Source organism: Argopecten irradians, chromosome 12 (assembly GCF_041381155.1).
Source record: "Argopecten irradians isolate NY chromosome 12, Ai_NY, whole genome shotgun sequence".
Classification (NCBI taxonomy): domain Eukaryota; kingdom Metazoa; phylum Mollusca; class Bivalvia; order Pectinida; family Pectinidae; genus Argopecten; species Argopecten irradians.
Window position 1 is genome coordinate 37,096,531 of NC_091145.1, and position 21,249 is coordinate 37,117,779.

Consider the following 21,249-nt stretch of genomic DNA (forward strand, 5'->3'; position numbering starts at 1 on the left):
TACAAGGTAATGCAGAATCAATAGCTATAGATGATCGGAGTGGCTGATTACCATTTTTTACCTATGTACCGCCCAGTAATGTGTTTACTGTGTGCAGCAGCTTGTAAAATTGGGTATAAATACTTCTGTACACCTACTTTATCTACAGTAAGTCCAGGTTTTATATTTCTGTGGGAATGTTTTATAAAAAAGAAAGATATTATTGTATAAGCAGAATGTGTGTGTGGGAGATCAAGGTACTCCGGGGCCCTTTTGTAAGCCACAGAACTGTTAAAGATATCAGTATTAGATTTACATAGGAAATACTGAGTAATCATCATGTGCCTAATAATAATTTATGTCATTATTGTCTAATGGTTTCCGTTGATTGATTTAACTGAATTTGGACACAGATGTGATGCAGTGGTGTAAGCCGCAGGGATGCTCAGCTATAGGCGATTACTGGGCAGATGACATGGGTCTGAGACCCAGATAGGGCACAAAATTATAAAATTGTCACTTGTGTTTATAAGCATAATATTGTTCACTATGTTTTGTTGATTTGATGGCTACATTTGGATTTCCTGTTGAAAATAATACTTCGTTGATATTGATTAAATTACTAATCCATTTCATAATGCATGAAAATGTATGGAGAGTGATCTTGTTTAGTAAACTGAATAATTTAACATTTATATTGATCAGTAGAATCCTCTTGTCTTGCCTTACTGATTGTTTAAATTTGGCTAATTATTGCCAAAACGATCCCTGTTACCAGGATAATTCTATAGAGCAGAATCATTAGGCCAATAATCCAAGGCGTTGGTGCCTAGTAACCTTCTTATATGTGGGTTCTCTCTGCTCACACATACATTCCTACACAGATTTGTCAGAAGGTAAAACACCAGAATCTTGGCAAGTATTTTAACATATCACTACCAAGCTGACCATGTTTGCTTCCTGAAATCAGATTAAGATTGTACAACATTCCTGTGGAGTGGTGCGAGCTGTGTCTGCTAGGATATTTCTTATTTTCCTATGTTGAAATTTTAGTCCTAAGGTTTGTGTCAGAATGTTCTTGTTTGGTTAGTAATGAAGACCCCATGGGCCTCTTGTTTTTTATGTGATGCTATGTCTTCAAGTGCTTTGGCTGTTTATATAATTACATATAGTTTGCCGTGATGTTTGAGTTGCCTTGTTCTTGGTTAAGATGACCTTAGCAATCATGTTGACCTTGGTAGTTCTTTTTGGTAGTTCATGTTGTTGCTTTCTTTACGTTAATTGGATCAGTTATTTATGTATGCGTTGTGAAGTTCCTTTAAGATGAACATAATTTACCAATAATCACTGAATCAACAGTAAATGAAGCTATGGTTGACTAGATATGTATCTGATGGTCGTTAAGGTGATTTTGACCCATATTGAGACATGGTTGACTAGCTATGTATCCGATGGTTGTTAATGGTTAAGGTGATTTTGACTCGTACTGAGGCATGGTTGACTAGCTATGTATCCGATGGTCGTTAAGGTGATTTTGACCCGTACTGAGGCATGGTTGACTAGCTATGTATCAGATGGTAGTTAATGTATCAGATGGTTGTTAAGGTGATTTTGACCCGTACTGAGACATGGTTGACTAGCTATATGTATCCGATGGTCGTTAAGGTGATTTTGACCCGTACTAAGGCATGGTTGACTAGCTATGTATCAGATGGTGTTAAGGTGATTTTGACCCGTACTGAGACATGGTTGACTAGCTATGTATCCGATGGTCGTTAAGGTGATTTTGACCCGTACTGAGGCATGGTTGACTAGCTATGTATCAGATGGTTGTTAAGGTGATTTTGACCCGTACTGAGGCATGGTTGACTAGCTATGTATCAGATGGTCGTTAAGGTGATTTTGACCCGTACTGAGGCATGGTTGACTAGCTATGTATCAGATGGTAGTTAAGGTGATTTTGACCCGTATTGAGACATGGTTGACTATATGTATCTGATGGTTGTTAAGGTGATTTTGACCCGTACTGAGGCATGGTTGACTATATGTATCTGATGGTCGTTAAGGTGATTTTAACCTGTATTGAGACATGGTTGACTATATGTATCTGATGGTTGTTAAGGTGATTTTGACCCGTACTGAGGCATGGTTGACTAGCTATGTATCTGATGGTAGTTAAGGTGATTTTGACCTGTACTGAGGCATGGTTGACTAGCTATGTATCAGATGGTCGTTAAGGTGATTTTGACCCGTACTGAGGCATGGTTGACTAGCTATGTATCCGATGGTCGTTAAGGTGATTTTGACCCGTACTGAGGCATGGTTGACTAGCTATGTATCCGATGGTTGTTAAGGTGATTTTGACCTGTATTGAGACATGGTTGACTATATGTATCTGATGGTTGTTAAGGTGATTTTGACTTGTATTGAGGCATGGTTGACTATATGTATCTGATGGTAGTTAAGGTGATTTTGACCCGTACTAAGGCATGGTTGACTAGCTATGTATCAGATGGTTGTTAAGGTGATTTTGACCCGTACTGAGGCATGGTTGACTAGCTATGTATCAGATGGTAGTTAATGTATCAGATGGTAGTAAAGGTGATTTTGACCTGTACTGAGACATGGTTGACTAGCTATGTATCAGATGGTCGTTAAGGTGATTTTGACCCGTACTGAGGCATGGTTGACTAGCTATGTATCCGATGGTTGTTAAGGTGATTTTGACTTGTATTGAGACATGGTTGACTAGCTATGTATCCGATGGTTGTTAAGGTGATTTTGACCTGTACTGAGGCATGGTTGACTAGCTATGTATCCGATGGTCGTTAAGGTGATTTTGACCTGTACTGAGGCATGGTTGACTAGCTATGTATCCGATGGTTTGTTAAGGTGATTTTGACCTGTAATTGAGACATGGTTGACTATATGTATCTGATGGTTGTTAAGGTGATTTTGACCCGTACTGAGGCATGGTTGACTATATGTATCTGATGGTTGTTAAGGTGATTTTGACCCGTACTGAGACATGGTTGACTATATGTATCTGATGGTTGTTAAGGTGATTTTGACCCGTACTGAGGCATGGTTGACTAGCTATGTATCCGATGGTTGTTAAGGTGATTTTGACCCGTACTGAGGCATGGTTGACTAGCTATGTATCCGATGGTTGTTAAGGTGATTTTGACTTGTATTGAGACATGGTTGACTATATGTATCTGATGGTTGTTAAGGTGATTTAACCTGTATTGTGACATGGTTGACTAGCTATGTATCTGATGGTTGTTAAGGTGATTTTGACCGGTATTGAGACATGGTTGACTATATGTATCTGATGGTTGTTAAGGTGATTTTGACCTGTACTGAGGCATGGTTGACTATATGTATCTGATGGTTGTTAAGGTGATTTTGACCTGTATTGAGGCATGGTTGACTATATGTATCTGATGGTTGTTAAGGTGATTTTAACCTGTATTGAGACATGGTTGACTATATGTATCTGATGGTTGTTAAGGTGATTTTAACCTGTATTGAGACATGGTTGACTATATGTATCTGATGGTTGTTAAGGTGATTTTAACCTGTATTGAGACATGGTTGACTATATGTATCTGATGGTCGTTAAGGTGATTTTAACCTGTATTGAGACATGGTTGACTATATGTATCTGATGGTTGTTAAGGTGATTTTGACCTGTACTGAGACATGGTTGACTAGCTATGTATCTGATGGTCGTTAAGGTGATTTTGACCCGTACTGAGGCATGGTTGACTAGCTATGTATCCGATGGTCTTTAAGGTGATTTTGACCCGTACTGAGGCATGGTTGACTAGCTATGTATCCGATGGTGTTAAGGTGATTTTGACCCGTACTGAGGCATGGTTGACTAGCTATGTATCCGATGGTTGTTAAGGTGATTTTGACCCGTACTGAGGCATGGTTGACTAGCTATGTATCAGATGGTTGTTAAGGTGATTTTGACCCGTACTGAGACATGGTTGACTATATGTATCTGATGGTCATTAAGGTGATTTTAACCTGTATTGAGACATGGTTGACTATATGTATCTGATGGTCATTAAGGTGATTTTAACCTGTATTGAGACATGGTTGACTATATGTATCTGATGGTCGTTAAGGTGATTTTAACCTGTATTGAGACATGGTTGACTATATGTATCTGATGGTAGTTAAGGTGATTTTGACCCGTACTGAGGCATGGTTGACTATATGTATCTGATGGTCGTTAAGGTGATTTTAACCTGTATTGAGACATGGTTGACTAGCTATGTATCTGATGGTTGTTAAGGTGATTTTGACCCGTACTGAGGCATGGTTGACTATTCGTATCTGATGGTTGTTAAGGTGATTTTGACCCGTACTGAGGCATGGTTGACTATATGTATCTGATGGTCGTTAAGGTGATTTTGACCCGTACTTAGGCATGGTTGACTATTCGTATCTGATGGTAGTTAAGGTTATCACATATTACCAATAACAACAAGTTAACAAAACACCTCACTATAACACATTAATATAAGTTATAGCTGATAGAAAGTGTTACGAATATCGTCAGATAAAAGCAAAGCATCTCGGAGCCAATGTTAGCAGGGCAGTAAAATAATGTTTTAGTTGTACAATGATGTACTCTCCATAATTCCCAGCTGTATCTACACTATTAGTTATCTGTAAAAGCCATTTAGAATAGTTAGTGTATAGGTAGAACATATTGAAGCAATTATAAACCCCGTGCCTGACTTCAATGTATCAAAACATTATATAAACATGACGTTTATAATTGAGGAATCCTAATAAATTGTAGTTTTCATCATTTATGCAGCTGTCTATCTACCTCTGTCTGTCTGTCCCTCTCTCATTCCACATGTAGAAGAAAAGAACAAAAAATTACGGATTTACTGACTGAGCCAAAGAAGTGAGAGAGATTGTTTTTAACTTTATTTGTACACAAGCTACACTGACCCACTCATATTACCATAATATGACTGAAGGCAAGGCCGTAAAGGGTGCAGCCAGATGTTTCAGTAACCATTAATTATGCAATGTTAAAAAGTTCAATTTATGGAAATAACGGAGCCGAATTTTCTGTTTATTTTTTTTCATATATCTCGATCTTTCCTTGTCCAAAAACCACCATTTGAGAAAGAAATCCACATAAGAGAAAGAAGATTTTTTTTTTTCCATAACAGATATTCCGTTTTGGGTCAGCTGATTATATTGGAAGGTGGTCTATCACTTGAACGCTTGCAAATAAATAGTAATTGCACTGAGCTTCTACCGGACGAAGATTACGTTCGTTGGATCATAAAAGCGTTTGAACCGCTTGATTATATATTGAGCTGACTTCAAAGCATCGCATTCACGCTGATGGGATTTTTTACAGTGGGTAAAAAAATGGCGGTCGCAAACTGAAGCTGTCAGTGTGTAGGATTGAATTTTGAAGATTGTGTTTTTTCTTATATTATCATGTATGCGTTACCTTAGAAGTGCTTCTACGGGCTGCGCCCTTATTATTGTTAGTAAAACTAAATTCATATACCTGATATAAAAATTACTAACTGGTTTACAAAAATAGGAAGAGTTATCTATGATTATATCTATAAACCTAATTATAATGCTTCATACGAAACTCATTGGGATTAGTCAACAGCTATAAGCTGATTGATGTTTCCTGGTAGTGTCTAACCACTTGTGATAGCCCTTCCTGTGATACTTTAACCATACAATAAATAAGTATGTACTTCCCAGCTATACACAACTTTCTGGTATCAATCATAAATTGTCGGTCTATTTGTAAGCAGTATACTAATCTGTGCAGATTTTTTTTATAGCCTTACTGAAAGCTATGGTAAAATACTTTAATGTGCATATTAGATCATCAATTGACAAAGTACAGTGAAACCTGTCCATAAAGCTCACCCAAAAGACAAGGGAAAAATGGTCTTTATTCAGGTGGTCTTTATACAAAGGTCAAATTGGGTTGAAATTGACCGTTTGGGGCCCTTAGATAAGGGTCAAAGAAATAATATCAACAGGATTTTCCAGATGACACAGGACCCTTAGATAGTGATCTTTATACGGGGGTGATTATTTGGGCATGTTTGACACTATATTTTTAGCCCACCATCATCAGATGGTGAGGCTGATCGGAAAAACAAGATGGCCGCCAGGCAGCCATCTTTGATTTTGGCAGTTGAAGTTTGTTATCGATATTTCTTGAGAACTACTGAAGGGATTTTGTTCAAACTTCACATGGAGGTTACCCTTGGTCCCTAGTTGTGCCATACAGATTTTGAGGCTGATCGGAAAATCAAGATGGCCGCCAGGCAGCCATCTTTGATTTTGGCAGTTGAAGTTTGTTATCGATATTTCTTGAGAACTACTGAAGGGATTTTGTTCAAACTTCACATGGAGGTTACCCTTGGTCCCTAGTTGTGCCATACAGATTTTGAGGCTGATCGGAAAAACAAGATGACTGCCAGGCAGCCATCTTTGATTTTGGCAGTTAAAGTTTGTTATCGATATTTCTTGAGAACTACTGAAGGGATTTTGTTCAAACTTCACATGGAGGTTACCCTTGGTCCCTAGTTGTGCCATACAGATTTTGAGGCTGATCGGAAAAACAAGATGGCCGCCAGGCAGCCATCTTTGATTTTGGCAGTTGAAGATTGTTATCGATATTTCTTGAGAACTACTGAAGGGATTTTGTTCAAACTTCACATGGAGGTTACCCTTGGTCCCTATTTGTGCCATACAGATTTTGAGGCTGATAGGAAAAACAAGATGGCCGCCAGGCGGCCATCTTGGATTTTGATAGTTAAGGTTTGATATCCCCATTTCTCAAAAAGTGCTGAAGGGATCTTTCTCAAATTTAATATGTAGGTTCCCCTAGGGCCCTTGTTGTGCATATTGCATTTTGGGACCGATCGGTTAACAAGATGGCCGCCAGGCAGCCATCTTGGATTTTGTTATTCAAAGTTTGTTATCGCTATTTCTCAGAAAGTACTGAAGGGATCTGTCTCAAAATTCATATGTAGGTTCCCCTAGGGCCCTAGTTGTGCATATTGTGATTCGGGACCGATCGGTCAACAAAATTGCTGCCAGGCAGCCATCTTGGATTTTTATATTCAAAGTTTGTTATCGCTATATTTCTCAGAAAGTATTGAATGGATCTTTCTCAAATTTCACATGTAGGTTCCCTAGGGCCCTAGTTGTGCATATTGTGATTTGGGACCGATTGATCAACAAGATGGCCGCCAAGGAGTCATCTTGGATTTTGATAGTTGAAGTTTGTTACCGCTATTTCTCAAAAGGTACTGAAGCGATCTGTCTCAAATTTTATATATAGTATGTTTGAAAAAGTTTAAAAAGTAGAGAAAAGATCCATCTTTCCTTTGTCAGATATAGATCATTCTTTGGTGGGCGCCAAGATCCCTCTGAGATCTCTTGTTTTGTTTTAGACCATCTGTAATTACCATTTTGTAAAGTGAAGTAACTAATGATGTTTTATATCTTTTCAGCATCATGCCCTCATGTGGTGAAAGCTCCGATCGTCATTGCAATGGTTGGACTCCCAGCAAGAGGCAAGACGTATATGTCAAAAAAACTCACCCGTTATCTCAACTGGATTGGCATACGCACGAGAGGTAAAAATCAATGATTTTAAGTTTTGTAGCCTTGAAGAAGAAATTATTTTGGAGGATAGCTAACTTGTTTGTTAAATCATGAATGGATGAAATGTTTCAGTAATCAATCTTCAGGTATAGAATTTTACTACTACCATATACATATCCTATCAGCAATAAGCCCCCTCTCGACATTAAGTCCCTACTTGACAATAAGCCCCCTCTTTGCAATAAGCCCCCCTCTCGACATTAAGTCCTCTCTCGACAATAAGTCCCATATCGACAATAAGCCCCCTCTGTGCAATAAGCCCCCTCTCAACAATAAGCCCCCTCTTTGCAATAAGCCCCCACTCAACAATAAGCTCTGCTCTGCAACAAGCCCTGAAATCTTTTTGAACTAGGTTCAAATACAGCAACAAGCACAATCAATGATTTTTTTTTCTATTTGTTTGTAACTTTGTTTAGAAAACATTGATGTATGGAGATATGTTTGACAATATATATGATAAGAAAATTGGAGTAAAATTTGGTAAAGAATGTTACTACTGAAGTTGTATAATTTGTATATGTAGGGAATCGACCCAGAATCTAGGAGTGAAATTTGGTATAAAATGTTACCACTAAAGTTGTATATGGAAGGAATATACCCAGAATCTAGGAGTAAAAATTGGTAAATGGAAGGAAACGACCCAGAATCTTGGAGTAAAATTTGGTAAAGAATGTTACTACTGAAGTTGTATATGGAAGGAATCGACCCAGAATCTTGGAGTAAAATCCAGTATAGAATGTTACTACTGAAGTTGTATATATGGAAGGAAATGACCTGGAATCTGTGAGTAAAATTTGGTAAAGAATGTTACTACTGAAGTTGTATATGGAAGGAATCGACCCAGAATCTTGGAGTAAAATTCAGTATAGAATGTTACTACTGAAGTTGTATATGGAAGGAAACGACCCAGAATCTGGGAGTAAAATCCATTATAGAATGTTACTACTGAAGTTGTATATATGGAAGGAAACGGCCCAGAATCTTGGAGTAAAATCCAGTATAGAATGTTACTACTGAAGTTGTATATATGAAAGGAAACGGCCCAGAATCTTGGAGTAAAATTTGGTAAAGAATGTTACTACTGAAGTTGTATATGGAAGGAATCGACCCAGAATCTTGGAGTAAAATCCAGTATAGAATGTTACTACTGAAGTTGTATATATGGAAGGAAATGACCCAGAATCTTGGAGTAAAATTTGGTAAAGAATGTTACTACTGAAGTTGTATATGGAAGGAATCGACCCAGAATCTTGGAGTAAAATCCAGTATAGAATGTTACTACTGAAGTTGTATATATGGAAGGAAATGACCCAGAATCTTGGAATAAAATTCAGTATAGAATGTTACTACTGAAGTTGTATATATGGAAGGAAACGGCCCAGAATCTGAGAGTAAGAGCTCAAGGTTAAGGTTAGTGTGTTTATACTTGTGATAAGTGGTGGAGATGGTTTGTTTGTTACTTTCCTATTGTTATGTTGTAATGTTTTGGTACTTTGTGTACATGTGTATATTTATACATGTGTATTATAGCCAAGTTAATGTCATCGCTAGGAATGTGGGGGATCTGAGTAGAGTTAAGTATAGACAAGACTTTTGGCACCTAGCTGTAGCTGTCAGCATCAAGGGAAGTGCTGCTTTAATGATATGTAGTTATTACACTGAGATAGGTTCAGGATAGGTAATTCTTCTGTGTTGAATTCAGGTGGTTTGAGGGGGTCTCCGCGTGTAGAATTCAGGTGAGTTGAAGGGGGATCTTAGAGCATAGAATTCAGGTGAGTTGAGGGGGATCTTAGAGCATAGAATTCAGGTGAGTTGAGGGGGATCTTAGAGCATAGAATTCAGGTGAGTTGAGGGGGATCTTAGAGCATAGAATTCAGGTGGGAGAGGGATCTTAGAGTGTAGAATTCAGGCGAGAGGGGGTCTCCGCGTGTAGAATTCAGGTGAGTTGAAGGGGGACCTCTGAGCGTAAAATTCAGGAAGAAGGGATTCTCTAAAGCTAATTAAGATCTGTAGAGCTAGGATTGTTGGGGAATGGGTAGGGATGGAGGTAGAGAAGACTTGATAGGATTTAAGGAAGATTGTTATGGTTGTGGGATCTGGCTGCAATTTCTCAAAACAAATTCTTGTTAAGTTATATATAAAGACATGACATAGTTTTGACTTCAGTCAATTTTTAGCTCACCTGGCCCGAAGGGCCGGTGAGCTTATGTCATGGCGCGGCGTCTGTCCGTCCGTCCGTCCGTCCGTCCCGTCCGTCCGTCCGTCCGTCAACATTTCCTTTAAATCGCTACTAGTCATAGAGTTCTGCATGGATTGTAACCAAATTTGGCCACAAACATCCTTGGGGGAAGGGGAACAGAACTTGTATAAATTTTGGCTCTGGCCCCCCGGGGGCAGGAGGGGCGGGGCCCAATAGGGGAAATTGGGGTAAATCCTATAAATCGCTACTTGTCCTAGACTTCTTCATGGATTGTTACCAAATTTGGCCACAAACATCCTTGGGGGAAGGGGAACAGAACTTGTATAAATTTTGGCTCTGACTCCCCAGGGGTAGAAGGGGCAGGGCCCAATAGGGGACTTAGAGGTAAATCCTATAAATAGCTTCTTGTCCTTGAGTTCTGCATGGATTGTAACCAAATTTGGCCACAAACATCCTTGAGAGAAGGGAAACAGAATTTGTGTAAATTTTGGCTCTGACCCCCCGGGGGCAGGAGGGGGGGGGGGCCAATATGGGAAATAGAGGTAAATCCTATAAATCGCTACTTGTCCTAGAGGTCTGCATGGATTGTAACCAAATTTGGCCACAAACATCCTTGGGGAAAGGGGAACAGAACTTGAATAAATTTTGGCTCTGACCCTCCAGGGACAGTAGGGGCAGGGCACAATAGGGGAATTAGAGGTTAATCCTATAAATCGCTACTTGTCCTAGAGTTCTGCATGGATTGTAACCAAATTTGGCCACAAACATCCTTGGGGGAAGGGGAACAGAACTGGTATAAATTTTGGCTCAGACTCCCTGGGGGCAGGAGGGGCGGTGCCCAATAGGGGAATTAAAGGAAAATCCTATAAATCGCTACTTATCCGAGAGTTCTGCATGGATTGTAACCATATTTGGCCACAAACATCCTTGGGAGAAGGGGAACAGAACTTGTATAAATTTTGGCTCTGGCCCCTGGGGGCAGGAGAGGCGGGGCACAATAGGGGAAATTGGGGTAAATCCCATAAATCGCTAATTTGTCCTAGAGTTTGGCATGGATTGTAACCAAATTTGGCCACAAACGTCCTTGGGGGAAGGGGAACAGAACTTGTATAAATTTTGGCTCTGATCCCCCTCGGAGGCAGGAGCGGCGGGGCCCAATAGGGGAATTAAAGGTAAATTCTATAAATTGCTACTTGTCCTGGAGTTCTGCATGGATTGTGCCCAAATTTTTGCCAGAAACATCCTTGGGGGAGGGGAACAGAACTTGTATAAAATTTGGCTCTGACCCCCTGGGGGCAGGAGGGGCGGGGCCCAATAGGGGAATTTAAGGTAAATATTAAAATTCCTTCAGAAAAGAAACGATGAAGCTGTATTCAAATTATTACTTGGCATTACAAACCAGGTGAGCGATACAGGCCCTCTGGGCCTCTTGTTTGTAACTAAGTTTACATGCTTATCATTATACAATAATGAGATACAAAGACATAGTAGCCATGCTGGGCCCAACAGGGGAAATAGAGGTAAATCCTATAAATCGCTACTTGTCCTAGAGTTCTGCATGGATTGTAACCAAATTTGGCCACAAACATCCTTAGGGGAAGGGGAACAGAACTTGTATAAATTTTGGCTCTGACCCCCTGGGGGCAGGAGGGGCGGGGCCCAATAGGGGAATTTGAGGTAAATCCTATAAATCGCTACTTGTCCTAGAGTTCTGCATGGATTGTAACCAAATTTGGCCACAAACATCCTTAGGGGAAGGGGAACAGAACTTGTATAAATATTGGCTCTGACCCCCTGGGGGCAGGAGGGGCGGGGCCCAATAGGGGAATTTGAGGTAAATATTAAAATTCCTTCAGAAAAGAAATGATGAAGCTGTATTCAAATTATTACTTGGTATTACAAACCAGGTGAGCGATACAGGCCCTCTGGGCCTCTTGTTCCTAACTAAGTTTATATGCTAGTCATTATACAATAATGAGTTACAAAGACATAGTAGCCATGCTAACTCTCCTTTGTTAATTATACGTATATTAGTACTGACAGGTGTTACAAAACTGTTGCTTGGTGTAATCTATTACCTCACTGATTAACACTTATACGTTCTGATGGAATAGAGTAAACATGTCTGATGTACATGGGAGATATAGGATGTACTGAAAATCTGGATTCTGAGATAGACTTTGATGTAAAATTACCCTGTATCCATCGGGTTCATTTTGAGGTTGGGTCTCTCCTTATGGTAGTAGCTGGTAGCTACTTCAGAAAATATAATGGAAAATTACTTACCTATATCCATAGCATTACCATGCAGGGTTACATATTTAAACAAATCTAATTTGAAATATGACTCTGTTTCATTATATAGTATGAGAATGTTGTAAAGCAAATAGTTTTATCATTTTTCAGTGTTCAATGTTGGCGAGTACAGGCGAGCTGCCACAGATAAATACAGAAGTCATGATTTCTTTAGGGCTGACAACAAGGAGGCCCTAGAAATACGACAGTAAGTGTAAATGCGACATTTCACCAACTGACACATAAGATACTCTATACATCATGAGTTTTATTACATTAAGTCAGATAATTGGAAATTTGATATGAAGTGAAGCATTGCCTCACCTCACACTGACTAATTAACCTTGTTTACTTTGGTCCTATGGTCACTAGCCATACATGTTAAAACCTGCAACATATTAAGGAATTTAGGAGTCTATCATTCCTCTGACGTGATACTTGGTAATTCCTAAATGTAATGCAGGTTTTTAACATGCATTTAATCCAGTTATGATAACCATTTTGGCTAGTGACCATAAGACACTAAAGTAAATGTAGTCAGTGTCAGGTGAGGCAATGCTTCACTTCATATTAAATTTCCAATTATGTGATTTAATGTTATAAAACTCATGATGTGTAGAGTGTCTTATATTTCCGTTGCTGGAATGTCGTGGGTGGATGAGTTGTATTAAATACATTAAGAAATTTGTATTGGTATTCAGTAGAGCATGTCTTGTTAATTGTTGTTACTGAACCTTAACATGAAACACTGGTCGGAAAAGTATCAATAAATCTATTATTTCCCTAGCTGATCACGATACCTACTATTATTTACAAGTAGAAAGAACATTAATTAGTGAGGAGTACTTAGTGCTGGTATGCAGTGGCTGAGTAGTTAAGATGTCCCTACATATTACATGACCCTGGCTGTTAATAGGACGTTAACACCAAACCAAACATTCTGCAGACCCAAATATGAACCACTCGTCACTGGTCTGTCAAGTATCAATAAAACCAATATATTTCCTAGCATGTTTGTTTTTATGTTCTATTATATTAATTAACAGCCAGGGTTATTTAAGGTCATACAAGGATTAGATAGTGGGGGAAAGCTGGAGAACTAGGAAAAAATCATCAGCCAGGGGTTAGTGTATATGGGAATTGAACTCTTGACCCAGCTTGTAGTACCAATATGTCAGAGCATCTTAACCACTCTATAACGGCCCTATTCAGTGATAAATCTACGTGCGCATTCTAAGTCCTGGACTCACAGAATTTTAAAAGGACCCATGAGATTTCTGGAAATGGGTATCTATAACACTGTGGGACCCATTGTTTTCACAAAAAACATTGAAAAGGACCCACAAAAAACAATCGTAGATTGAACACTGCCTATTTCCTAGCTTCCTGAATAGAGGTCAATTGTGTAGGAATGTAAATGATTGTATTATACTGATAAAGTACTTTAAATATAATAGTGTTGTGTTTATGAGACATATACATGCTACCTTGGTCAATACTAGCCACAATATACATATGTATATAAATAAGTGTACAATTCATATCCATGTATGTATATACAATACAATCCAGGAATTCAGATAATCTATGTATATAAAGCTAATAGTAACAATTTCCACAGTGATCATGATTGCATATCCTACCGATTATCACTTTGTCCCGCATTTGATTCCTGGTGGAGGCAGTGATTACCCGGTAAAATTCTATATTGAAATATAATGAAATTATGAAGTGTTTGACATTAATGTTATATTTTACAGAAAATGTGCCTTAATGGCCATGGATGATGCAACAAAATTCCTGAGGAATGGAGGAGAAGTAGCGGTATGTATGATATATATGGTGCAGATCATTATCTCGTTACTTATGCTGTATTGCAAAATGTTCATTAATGTATAGTAGTCAAATGACATATCTAAGAACAATTGATAAAAAATAAACCATGAAATTTAACCTCTGTGAATATGCTCCATAAAGGAAACTGTGAAATATTGACCTTGTAAGTTCAAAGCCCTATACAGTATCCTATACATCTAAGTAGATAATTAAATTCTCCAAGAATCAGACATATTTTCAATTTCTTTGCTCCAGAAACTTCATTTGATACCTTTGACATCAGTAGGATATAAAACAAATATAAATATAAACTCAAAGTCTGAATTGAAATGTATCCAGATTGTTTTAGAACAGGGAAAATTACACATTCCAATACACATTCCTGTTGTGTGCCCTGTTCAGGAATCAAACCTAGGGCTCCGTTATAGTTATAAACTGTATATTTTTAATGGTTTTGTCTATAACAAAAGAGTTTTAAACACTATAAATAGCATTAAATGAATATACATTTTATGGCATAAGTTTACCACAAAACATGCTGTGAAAATTGGAAGAGGGAAAAAGATGAGTTCTGTAGCCAAATATTTTCATGGGATATGGGAAGTTGCCACTTTTGTTATTTGTTAATTCCTGGTACAGATAGTAAAGCATATCTCCCTATCATTAACTTCACATCCCTAGTATGATTGTTATGGAGAACTGTCAACATTTAAATCTTACCAGGATATGAAGGGTATTAGAATTGTACTGGGTGGTCCAGTCTTGTTTCTATATCATATCATGTAAGGATTTATCAGTAAGAATCAGAATACAATCAGAATCACAAGTCCATGAACCTCTTGTCTTATCTTTCAGGTTCTAGACGCCACAAACACGACGAGATATAGGAGGAAACTGCTTGTAGATATGATACATCGTGAAAATAAATTCAAATTGTTCTTTGTGGAATCTATATGTGAAGACCCCGTCATTATAGAAGCTAATATATTAGTAAGTATCTGCCAAGATTTGTATTGAGACAGGTTTACTGTAATCTGTGTTCATCTGACCTCCCTCAGTTTTACTCTTGAAATTGAAAATTTTCAATGCTTTATATTACTATTTTCAAAATATGGTGTTATCTTAAACACTTCAAAAGTACATGCATGTATGTATCTCAATGGTTTTCTCAGACTCAACTTACAATAACCAAACTGTTATTATGAATGAATTATATTTGTTATATTTTAATGTTCTAACCAATTCAGTTTTATATTTATTAGATTGTCCCATCATTGCTATACACTATAAATTTGATAAATAATTATCCCATTTTTGTGGATGTACAGGAAGTAAAAGTGTGTAGCCCAGACTATGACGGGATGGACCAGACCGAGGCCATTGCTGACTTCCTACAGAGGATACAACATTATAACGAGACATACGAACCCCTGTGTCACAAACACGACAAGGATCTATCATTTATACAGATATTTAATCAAGGCGAGCGCTTCCATGTCAACAAACTAGCAGGTACAGTGTCGTTGTATGAAGCAGATAAGAAGGATACAAAATCGATTAAGATACATACCAATTATAAGAAATTTTACAAAAATATCCGTTGATTTGTATGTAGATAATAAATGTGTTGTTCAAACCCTCTCTGCAGTTAAAGGGAGACAACTAGGTATTTTAGCCTTAATTGAAAGGCATAGTTTTTCCTTATGAGATTTTATTGATATGAATTCTTTTTATAATGTTAATTGGTTATAACTCAATAAAGCCAGTAATGTTTAGGAAACTGACATTATTATTTATTTCAGATTAATCAAATTCAATTTTATTTTGATTTCAGGACATCTACAAAGTAGAGTGGTTTACTACCTTATGAATATTCATGTGCTTCCCAGAACTATATATCTAACTCGGGTATGTAAAACCATCTCATGAATATTCATATGTTTCCCAGAACTATATATGTCTACTGTATTTTCCGGATTATAAGCCGCTACTTTTTTTTCTGAAAATTGGATGTGCGACCTATATTCTTGTGCGACTTATTCGTGGACAAAAACTAAAATCAGACAATGTTTTGAACAAAAGGAAGCCGCATTTCACATGTAATTTGGGTCAGTTATGTATGATGAGTCTTTAATCATATGTTAGTTGCTACTCTAATGGCCAAACTGTTAACTTGATTTATCAAAAAATTGCATGCATATGGAATAGCCAATGGTATGTAGATATGGAGTAATTAAACCCAAGTTGTCTTCTGGACACTCACTTTCTGTTTAGAGTGCTTCGGACATTAGCACCATTTCTGGTGATTCATGGAGTGTTGGTTTTAAATTAGAATTATATCTATAAGAGCCATTATGTTCTACTGACTGCCCGAAAGAGTTATCTCGGTAGGGAATGGGACTGTCTGATAGAATCCAGTTTTCTACTTATCTTACTTATGTATATATTTACTGGTAAATATTATTATCTGTAGACTAAATAGATGGCTTTGATGTTTCGTATAATTACTGTGAACTTGAAGATTGTAATGTGAAATTTGATTTTGTATTTACAGCATGGAGAGAGTATGATGAACCTGGGTGGCAGGATAGGTGGGGACAGTGACTTGTCTGAGCGCGGTGAAGAGGTGAGATATACAAACTTTTATGTTCATGTCTGATCTCAGTGAATAGGATATAACTTAATTTTATGAATTAAGATGAAGTTTCTTGAAATAGGAATGATATAGATTCATTTTGAAATATAAAATAGTAACAGTTTATAACTGAAGCTCTGGTTAAATTTAAAGCTTCACTTTCTTTGTGTTTCGGTGTACTGAAACTCTAGCTAATTTACAACTTTTACTCTCTATACTCAGTACACTGAAGCTCTAGCTAATTTATAACCTTACTCTCTATACTCAGTACACTGAAGCTCTAGCTAATATATAACCTTACTCTCTATACTCAGTATATTGAAGCTCTAGCTAATTTATAACCTTACTCTCTATGCTCAGTACACTGAAGCTCTAGCTAATATATAACCTTACTCTCTATGCTCAGTACACTGAAGCTCTAGCTAATATATAACCTTACTCTCTATGCTCAGTACACTGAAGCTCTAGCTAATATATAACCTTACTCTCTATACTCAGTACACTGAAGCTCTGGCTAATTTACAACCTTACTCTCTATACTCAGTACACTGAAGCTCTGGCTAATTTACAACCTTACTCTCTATACTCAGTATACTGAAGCTCTAGCTAATCTATAACCTTACTCTCTATACTCAGTATACTGAAGCTCTAGCTAATTTATAACCTTACTCTCTATGCTCAGTACACTGAAGCTCTAGCTAATTTATAACCTTACTCTCTATACTCAGTATACTGAAGCTCTAGCTAATTTATAACCTTACTCTCTATACTCAGTACACTGAAGCTCTAGGTAATTTATAACTTAACACTCTGTACTCAGTACATTGAAGCTCTAGCTAATTTATAACCTTACTCTCTATACTCAGTACACTGAAGCTCTAGCTAATTTATAACCTTACTCTCTATACTCAGTACACTGAAGCTCTGGCTAATTTATAACCTTACTCTCTATACTCAGTACACTGAAGCTCTGGCTAATTTATAACCTTACTCTCTATACTCAGTACACTGAAGCTCTGGCTAATTTATAACCTTAATCTCTATACTCAGTATACTGAAGCTCTAGCTAATTTATAACCTTACTCTCTATACTCAGTACACTGAAGCTCTAGCTAATTTATAACCTTACTCTCTATACTCAGTACACTGAAGCTCTAGCTAATTTATAACCTTACTCTCTATACTCAGTACACTGAAGCTCTAGCTAATTTATAACTTAACACTCTGTACTCAGTACATTGAAGCTCTAGCTAATTTACAACTTTACTCTCTATACTCAGTACACTGAAGCTCTAGCTAATCTATAACCTTACTCTCTATACTCAGTATACTGAAGCTCTAGCTAATCTATAACCTTACTCTCTATACTCAGTATACTGAAGCTCTAGCTAATTTATAACCTTACTCTCTATACTCAGTACACTGAAGCTCTAGCTAATTTATAACCTTACTCTCTATACTCAGTACACTGAAGCTCTAGCTAATTTATAACCTTACTCTCTATACTCAGTACACTGAAGCTCTAGCTAATTTATAACCTTACTCTCTATACTCAGTATACTGAAGCTCTAGCTAATTTATAACCTTACTCTCTATACTCAGTACACTGAAGCTCTAGCTAATTTATAACCTTACTCTCTATACTCAGTATACTGAGCTCTAGCTAATATATAACCTTACTCTCTATACTCAGTATATTGAAGCTCTGGCTAATTTATAACCTTACTCTCTATGCTCAGTACACTGAAGCTCTAGCTAATATATAACCTTACTCTCTATACTCAGTACACTGAAGCTCTAGCTAATATATAACCTTACTCTCTATGCTCAGTACACTGAAGCTCTAGCTAATTTATAACCTTACTCTCTATACTCAGTATACTGAAGCTCTAGCTAATATATAACCTTACTCTCTATACTCAGTATATTGAAGCCTCTGGCTAATTGATAACCTTAATCTCTATAATCAGTATACTGAAGCTCTAGCTAATTTATAACCTTACTCTCTATACTCAGTACACTGAAGCTGTAGCTAATTTATAACCTTACTCTCTATGCTCAGTACACTGAAGCTCTAGCTAATTTATAACCTTACTCTCTATACTCAGTACACTGAAGCTCTGGCTAATTTATAACCTTACTCTCTATACTCAGTACACTGAAGCTCTGGCTAATTTATAACCTTACTCTCTATACTCAGTACACTGAAGCTCTAGCTAATATATAACCTTACTCTCTATACTCAGTATACTGAAGCTCTGGCTAATTTATAACCTTACTCTCTATACTCAGTACACTGAAGCTCTGGCTAATTTATAACCTTACTCTCTATACTCAGTACACTGAAGCTCTGGCTAATTTATAACCTTACTCTCTATACTCAGTACACTGAAGCTCTAGCTAATTTATAACCTTACTCTCTATACTCAGTACACTGAAGCTCTAGCTAATTTATAACCTTACTCTCTATACTCAGTACACTGAAGCTCTAGCTAATTTATAACTTAACACTCTGTACTCAGTACATTGAAGCTCTAGCTAATTTACAACTTTACTCTCTATACTCAGTACACTGAAGCTCTAGCTAATTTATAACCTTACTCTCTATACTCAGTACACTGAAGCTCTAGCTAATTTATAACCTTACTCTCTATACTCAGTATACTGAAGCTCTAGCTAATTTATAACCTTACTCTCTATGCTCAGTACACTGAAGCTCTAGCTAATATATAACCTTACTCTCTATACTCAGTATACTGAAGCTCTGGCTAATTTATAACCTTACTCTCTATACTCAGTATACTGAAGCTCTAGCTAATTTATAACCTTACTCTCTATACTCAGTACACTGAAGCTCTAGCTAATTTATAACCTTACTCTCTATACTCAGTACACTGAAGCTCTAGCTAATTTATAACCTTACTCTCTATGCTCAGTACACTGAAGCTCTAGCTAATTTATAACCTTACTCTCTATACTCAGTACACTGAAGCTCTAGGTAATTTATACTTAACTTAACACTCTGTACTCAGTACATTGAAGCTCTAGCTAATTTACAACTTTACACTCTATACTCAGTACACTGAAGCTCTAGCTAATTTATAACCTTACTCTCTATACTCAGTACACTGAAGCTCTGGCTAATTTATAACCTTACTCTCTATACTCAGTACACTGAAGCTCTGGCTAATTTATAACCTTACTCTCTATACTCAGTACACTGAAGCTCTGGCTAATTGATAACCTTAATCTCTATACTCAGTATACTGAAGCTCTAGCTAATATATAACCTTACTCTCTATACTCAGTACACTGAAGCTCTAGCTAATTTATAACCTTACTCTCTATACTCAGTACACTGAAGCTCTAGCTAATTTATAACCTTACTCTCTATACTCAGTACACTGAAGCTCTAGCTAATTTATAACCTTACTCTCTATACTCAGTACACTGAAGCTGTAGCTAATTTATAACCTTACTCTCTATACTCAGTACACTGAAGCTCTAGCTAATTTATAACCTTACTCTCTATACTCAGTACACTGAAGCTCTAGCTAATATATAACCTTACTCTCTATACTCAGTACACTGAAGCTCTAGCTAATTTATAACCTTACTCTCTATACTCAGTACACTGAAGCTGTAGCTAATTTATAACCTTACTCTCTATGCTCAGTACACTGAAGCTCTAGCTAATTTATAACCTTACTCTCTATACTCAGTATACTGAAGCTCTAGCTAATCTATAACCTTACTCTCTATACTCAGTATACTGAAGCTCTGGCTAATTTATAACCTTACTCTCTATGCTCAGTATACTGAAAGCTCTAGCTAATATATAACCTTACTCTCTATACTCAGTATACTGAAGCTCTAGCTAATATATAACCTTACTCTCTATACTCAGTATACTGAAGCTCTAGCTAATTTATAACCTTACTCTCTATACTCAGTACACTGAAGCTCTGGCTAATTTATAACCTTACTCTCTATACTCAGTATATTGAAGCTCTAGCTAATTTATAACCTTACTCTCTATACTCAGTACACTGAAGCTCTAGCTAATTTATAACCTTACTCTCTATACTCAGTATACTGAAGCTCTAGCTAATTTATAACCTTACTCTCTATACTCAGTACACTGAAGCTCTAGCTAATTTATAACCTTACTCTCTATACTCAGTATACTGAAGCTCTAGCTAATTTATAACCTTACTCTCTATACTCAGTATGCTGAAGCTCTGGCTAAGTATGTGGAGGAGGAGAAAATTCCCAATCTTAAAGTCTGGACCAGTGAACTGAAGCGTACCAAACAGACGGGAAAGTTCCTCACAGCCCCTATAGAGCACTGGAAGGCTCTAAATGAAATAGATGCTGTAAGTAACTCACACAGTAACCTTAGTACACTATGTATGAAAGTGGAACATACAATGAACATACAACTATCTGAACACATGCCCAGCCAGCCAAAACCGTCCAGATTGTGAATTTTCCACAATGCTAAATTTCATTTACTTAGCCATAATTAAAATTGTTCCCTGATAATTCCGTTTGGTGATCTTTCTCACATCATTATTTATGCTCAACTCATTCGCCCCGAAAAGACTTTTAA

At 37.3% G+C, this 21,249-nt stretch overlaps 1 protein-coding gene across 7 annotated transcripts in view; it reads left to right on the forward strand.

The window, feature by feature from the left end:
* The window catches only part of LOC138304868 (6-phosphofructo-2-kinase/fructose-2,6-bisphosphatase-like), a 59,613-nt gene that overhangs the window by 21,792 nt on the left and 16,572 nt on the right, over window positions 1-21,249 (forward strand). For all 7 annotated transcript variants that reach the window (XR_011205646.1, XR_011205645.1, XM_069245215.1 and 4 more), the window contains exons 2-9: window positions 7,518-7,643; window positions 12,278-12,374; window positions 13,927-13,990; window positions 14,858-14,992; window positions 15,331-15,514; window positions 15,837-15,910; window positions 16,557-16,628; window positions 20,867-21,013. Coding sequence is in view for 5 of the 7 variants with exons in the window: in XM_069245215.1 (XP_069101316.1) it covers window positions 7,518-7,643; window positions 12,278-12,374; window positions 13,927-13,990; window positions 14,858-14,992; window positions 15,331-15,514; window positions 15,837-15,910; window positions 16,557-16,628; window positions 20,867-21,013 (899 nt within the window). In the remaining 2 variants the exon portion in view is untranslated. The remainder of the gene's footprint in view (window positions 1-7,517; window positions 7,644-12,277; window positions 12,375-13,926; window positions 13,991-14,857; window positions 14,993-15,330; window positions 15,515-15,836; window positions 15,911-16,556; window positions 16,629-20,866; window positions 21,014-21,249) is intronic.